The 6,000-nt window shown below is 40.0% G+C and overlaps 1 protein-coding gene across 1 annotated transcript; it reads right to left on the bottom strand.

Annotated features, from left to right (window-relative positions):
• Positions 1-2,419: 2,419 nt before the first annotated feature.
• Positions 2,420-5,521, bottom strand: LOC135472241 (beta-1,4-mannosyltransferase egh-like). Its single transcript, XM_064751647.1, has one exon. The coding sequence runs from the start codon at positions 5,466-5,468 to the stop codon at positions 4,077-4,079; it is 1,392 nt and encodes a 463-aa protein (XP_064607717.1). The 5' UTR covers positions 5,469-5,521; the 3' UTR covers positions 2,420-4,076.
• Between the last annotated feature and the right edge of the window lie 479 nt (positions 5,522-6,000).

Below are 6,000 nucleotides of genomic sequence, written 5' to 3' on the forward strand. Positions count from 1 at the left end.
ACTATCCTGTAAATGACAAATTCTTGAGTATGGCATTAAACATCAGTCAAATAAATAATGAATAACTATGGCATGCCTGGGCTATGCCACGATTCTTGGACACGTTTACATCTTGTATGTGCTGGGAAAAAAGTCACAGGTTGTCAAGGCAACCATCCTGTCTGGTCCCTCAACTTGCCATTTACTAGTAAATAGATTGCAGAGTACATGTAATTGTGACAGACTTGATCCTCTGTCCATTGTTACACAAAGATGAATTGTCCACGATCTGTGTTAATGTACTAAATTAAGGATATTACCCATATCTTTTTTCCCTTGTGTTTCTGTTTCAAATCTTATCAGGTTATTGTGTCAAGCGTGGACTCGAGTGAATTACAAAATAATGGCCTTCCAAGTAATCAAAAGAGCTATTGCATTGACCATTCAGGTAAATGTAAACTGCACAGCTTTGACATCCAAAGTAAGATGTCAGACGCTGACATCCCAAGTAAGCTGTGAGACATTGACATCCCAAATAAGCTGTGAGACGTTGACATCCCAAGTAAGCTGAGACGTTGACATCCAAAGTAAGCTGTCAGACACGGACACCCCAAGTAAGTTGTCAGACATTGACATCCCAAGTAAGCTGTCAGAAGTTGACATCCCAAGTAAGCTGCCAGACATTGACATCCCAAGTAAGCTGTCAGAAGTTGACATCCCAAGTAAGCTGTCAATGATAATGACATGAAAGGAAAATGCCACACACTAACAGTTACATCCCAAGTAAACAGTCAGTGACAGTGACATTCCAAGTAAGCTGTCAGACACTGACAGGGAATGTCCCAAGTAAGCTGTCAGACGCTGACAGTCACCATCCCAATTAAGCTGTCAAACATTGGCAATGACATCCCAAGTATTTAAACGGTCAGACATTGACATCCCAAGTAATTAAGCTGTCAGACACTGGCAGTGACATTCCAAGTAAACTGCCAAGACCCTGATGGTGACATTCCAAGTAAACTGTCAGACAGTGATAATGACACCAAAGTAAACAGTCAATGATGGTGCCATTCCAAGCAAGCTGTCAGCAAGTGACATTGGCAGAGACATCCCAAGTAATTAAGCTGCCAGACACTGGCAGTGACATTCCAAGTAAACTGCCAAGACCCTGATGGTGACATTCCAAGTAAACTGTCAGAAATGTGATAATGACACCAAAGTAAACAGTCAATGATGGTGCCATTCCAAGCAAGCTGTCAGCAAGTGACATTGGCAGGGACATCCCAAGTAATTAAGCTGTCAGACACTGGCAGTGACATTCCAAGTAAACTGCCAAAACCCTGATGGTGACATTCCAAGTAAACTGTCAGACAGTGATAATGACACCAAAGTAAACAGTCAATGATGGTGCCATTCCAAGCAAGCTGTCAGCAAGTGACATTGGCAGGGACATCCCAAGTAATTAAGCTGTCAGACATTGGCAGTGACATCCACACACTGACACACTATGAATTGATCACACCTGATCACATGAACTCCTTTCATGACACCAGACAAATGGACACTAATCAGATGTCAATGTGGTGACATCACAAATGGACATCCCTCAATAGTGAGTGCACTGATCTGACCTATCACAAATGGACACCACTCTGTTGTCAGTGCAGTGATGGCCCATCACAAATGGACACCACTCAGGTGTCAGTGCAGTGATGTCACATCACAAATGAACATCACTCAGTTGTCAGTGCAGTGATGTCACATCACAAATGAACACCTCTCTGTTGTCAGTGCAGTGATGTCACATCACAAATGAACATCACTCAGGTGTCAGTGCAGTGATGTCACATAACAAATGGACATCACTCAGTTGTCAGTGCAGTGATGTCACATCACAAATGGACAGCACTCACTTGTTAGTATGGGAACATCACATCACAAATGGACACCACTCTGTTGTCAGTGCAGTGATGTCACATCGTAAATGGACACCACTCAGTTGTCAATGCAGTGACATGACCTTTCAGAAATGGACACCACTCACTTGTTAGTATGGGGACATCACATCACAAATAGACACCGCTCTGTTGTCAGTGTGGTGATGTTTCATCACAAATGGACACCTCAGTTGTCAATGTTGATGTCACATCACAAATGGACACCACTCTTGTCAGTGTTGATGTCATTACAAACAGACACCACTCAGTTGTCCGTGTGGTTGTCACATCACAAATGAACACCACTCAATTGTCAATGTTGATATCAAATCACAAATGGACACCACTCTAATGTCTCTGCAGAGATTAAAATCACAAGTGAACCTTAATACAGAAGTTATAACACGTACATTTCATATGAAGTAGGATAAAAAGTAAAGATGTTTTGATGAAATTATATACTTGCAGGTTCATAGTTTGAAAGGTGCTTTATTACAGTGTTCAGAAAAACAATTCAAGGAAAACAGTTTAGGCAGATATAAAAGCATTCATTCAGTCGATGTGTACCAAAGTTTGTACAACAACGACATACACCCAGGCAGAAGTGCAGTCTACACACAATTATGAAATAATATTTACTCTAAACATGAAATCTCAAACATTTCACAGGAAGCAGTCAATAAACAGATCCACTGTACATTTTGGAAACGAGAAAAAAGCTTAATATGTAAATGTTTGGGTTAAGACCAAGGATTGATGTTAGTAAACTAACATGATGGTTCAGCTACTGGGCACTATGACAGAAGAAAAGCTTGCTTGAGCTTCACAGTAGCTAAATTTCCACAGGTTAGATTGCATATAAGTATTGGAATAATATAATGTTAAACTAGCAATTCTATTCTCTGGTGGTAGAATTGTCTGCTACATTGTGATAAAGGAAACTAAGTCAATTTTCTTAGGATAAGAATATGAACACATGTAAACTTTGGGCAGGTTTTATTTATTTTACACATCATTTTATATCACTGCCATCCACAAATACTATACCAAATACATAATCAAATGCATGTACATGTAAATGAATCAACTGATTAAACCTTTCACTCTGGATCCACCATGGAGAACTTGAGGTATACATGTATGTAGTTTGTTGAGATGTAATAATGTTGATACATGAATGGCGCTCTGGTATCATTCACACCATTCAATCACAATACTGCATCTAGGCAGTCACATGGTAATGCGTTTCACATGAAGGGGACACCAATTTTGTTTCGCCTTTTTTGAGCAAGCCAATACTAAAAAACGGAATACAAATTTAACTGAAAATCCCTCTTTTTATTTTGCTCGATCTTACTGTTTAAGATTATCCAGTTTTTCAAGGCTTTCCGATCACGTAAAATATGTTTTTAACAGAACCTTTCTTCTGTTACATGTAGATGGGTTTTCAGTTCTATTGTTATTTTTATATCCTTCTCCGACAAAAGATTCATTCTGCCCATAAAACAAAAATCTGAATTGATGTGGCCTGACAATATGTTGGCAATTCTCTCACACCAGTACAGGATTAGCTTCTTTAGTTCTCTCATCTCTACAAATCACAGATTTCTTAGAAATGAAATGAATGTTATTACTAGATGCCTTCAGCCTTAGAAATGACAGCTCATATATAATTAGGCATGTAATCACTTCATACATTCAGCCTTAAAACTGACAGCTCATATATAATTAGGCATGTAATCACTTCATACATTCAGCCTTAAAACTGACAGCTCATATATAATTAGGCATGTAATCACTTCATACATTCGGCTTAAAACTGACAGGTCATATAATTAGGCATGTAATCAGTAGAGACATTCAGCCTTAAAACTGACAGCTAATATATAATTAGGCATGTAATCACTTCACACATTCACCCTTAAAACTGACAGCTAATATATAATTAGGCATGTAATCACTTCATACATTCAGCCTTAGAACGGACTTCATGTATAATTAGGCATGTAATCAGTAGAGACATTCAGCCTTAAAACTGACAGCTCATATTTAATTAGACATGTAATCACTACACACATTCAGCACTAAGAATGATATTTTCATTTCTATTTCTTCTATAATGACAATGAAATAATTTGTCAAAAATTATTTTGTCTTCCTTCAAGCCATCAAGACAGTTTCGGTCTTGCTGTACGTCTGCTTGGCTTCTACTCTCCCTTTTTTCACTACATGAAAGTTAATCTTATTTGATCCAATAGCCCATATTACTGCAGATACTTCCAGTGTGTAGGCCACCGGGATAACCAGCAGAGTGGAGATACACAACAGGGCATATTTAACAAGTCCAAGTCTCCGCCTATTAAGGGATTTTACCGCACCAAAAACAAACAAAAAGAGAAACACAGCGCCAAGGAATCCAAACACAAGCTTTGATGGAAGAGAGAGTGGAACTGGACAGGTAAGAGAGAGTAGGAGGGCTACAGCACTCAGCGGCATCAAGTGCATTGCAACTACAAGAAAAAATATACCAGCTTTGTATTGATGTTGTACCGGGCAAGATTTCCAGGCAAGGTAGATACCCTGTGCCCACCGTCTTCGTTGTCGCATGAAATCTACAAAAGTGAACGTACTTTGTTCGTTCATTTCACCTTCCACAAAGCCAAAACTATAGCCCATACTGCTGGCCAAAATGCCAAAGTAACAATCCTCGGCAATGGAGGCTTCAGGGCCGTGGTCATAATTCACTCTCCGTTCAGCCGCCACATTGGACACGTTAAAGGACCCTTTCCAGTTGAATATAGGCTTGTGGAAGACTTTAAAGCAAAAGCGAAGAGCACCGTAGTCTATAGCTACACGAACACTGTCAATAAGCGTTGTCACCCAGTTCACCACATGCCCTGATCCATAAGTAATGACACCTTGTCCAAAATGGTGGGAACCCTCAGTTACAAAGTTGAATATACCTATAGCGGAATTCTTTGTCAACAAGGTTTCTTCGTCTAAGTGTACAATCCAGTCATCATCATTCAGCATGTTTACACCATCCTCCAAACAGTACTGCAGGGCGCGGGCTTTGAACAACGACCCCTGGGAGGTGACATAGGTGTCGGGGACCACAATTTCTCGAACCCCCGGCATCTTGGCAAGGTGGATGGCCTTATCTGTGACCACCTCAAACATGCAGTTGTCTACTCCAGCCTGACAGCAGGTCTCCATGTTTCTCCTCAAGTTGTCTTTGACGAGTTCTGGGAAATCGCCTTTAGTAACAACACGGAAACATATAAACGGAGCTAGTAATGGGGATCCTTTGAGTGTTGGAGGTTCCGGAAAAGTATTGAAGAATATGATGCCCAAGAAATTTGCCACGCTCAACGGGACGGCTGCAAGAGTAATCACTCGCAAAAAATATGTTATCAGTGTGACTAGGATTCCATACTCCTCCAACGGATTCAGTTGTTTGTCCTCCTTGGTGAAAGCACCACTCACAAACAACATGAGAAGCAGCAGAAAAAGGGAGACGACTGCGGCATGTTGAACACGACTGCTGTTCATTGTTTCTCGAGATGGTGTCTTGATGATTCAGGCCTGAGCAAATAGTCGTCAGAGGTAGTTCATTGGGCAACTAATATCCTGCAAACAGAATTCTATATCTGTAAAATAATAATAATAATAATCATAATCATAATAATACTGATAAGTAAACTAGAACAAAGTAGACATTAGCCAGTGACATAATACCGTACAATATATTATGGCTGTAGTAAAGGATCGATTGCAATATTATTTTAGAGTGACATCAATTCCTGGAATAATCTGCCTCTGTCAATGAACATCTGAGAAGATACCACTGACAAGCGTACTGTAGAATGTGTGTGCACTAGCCCCAGGTGGCTATTTCACCTCCTCTCTTTATACTGGGCTGGTGAAGACACTGCACCAAGTTCTACACGGACTGCTTCAATCTACAACTCCTTTTATATTTCTTATCCTTAATTCTTTCGCCTTGAGCACAGTTACTTTGTGACATAACACAGATATGGAATGTCTGGCACATGTTAACTGGCTACATAACACAGATATGGAA

Source organism: Liolophura sinensis, chromosome 8 (genome assembly GCF_032854445.1).
Source record: "Liolophura sinensis isolate JHLJ2023 chromosome 8, CUHK_Ljap_v2, whole genome shotgun sequence".
Lineage (NCBI taxonomy): Eukaryota > Metazoa > Mollusca > Polyplacophora > Chitonida > Chitonidae > Liolophura > Liolophura sinensis.

What these genes read in the sequence shown, in the direction of transcription:
- LOC135472241 (XM_064751647.1), bottom strand. Translation starts at nt 5,468, where the DNA reads ATGAACAGCAGTCGTGTTCAACATGCCGCAGTCGTCTCCCTTTTTCTG.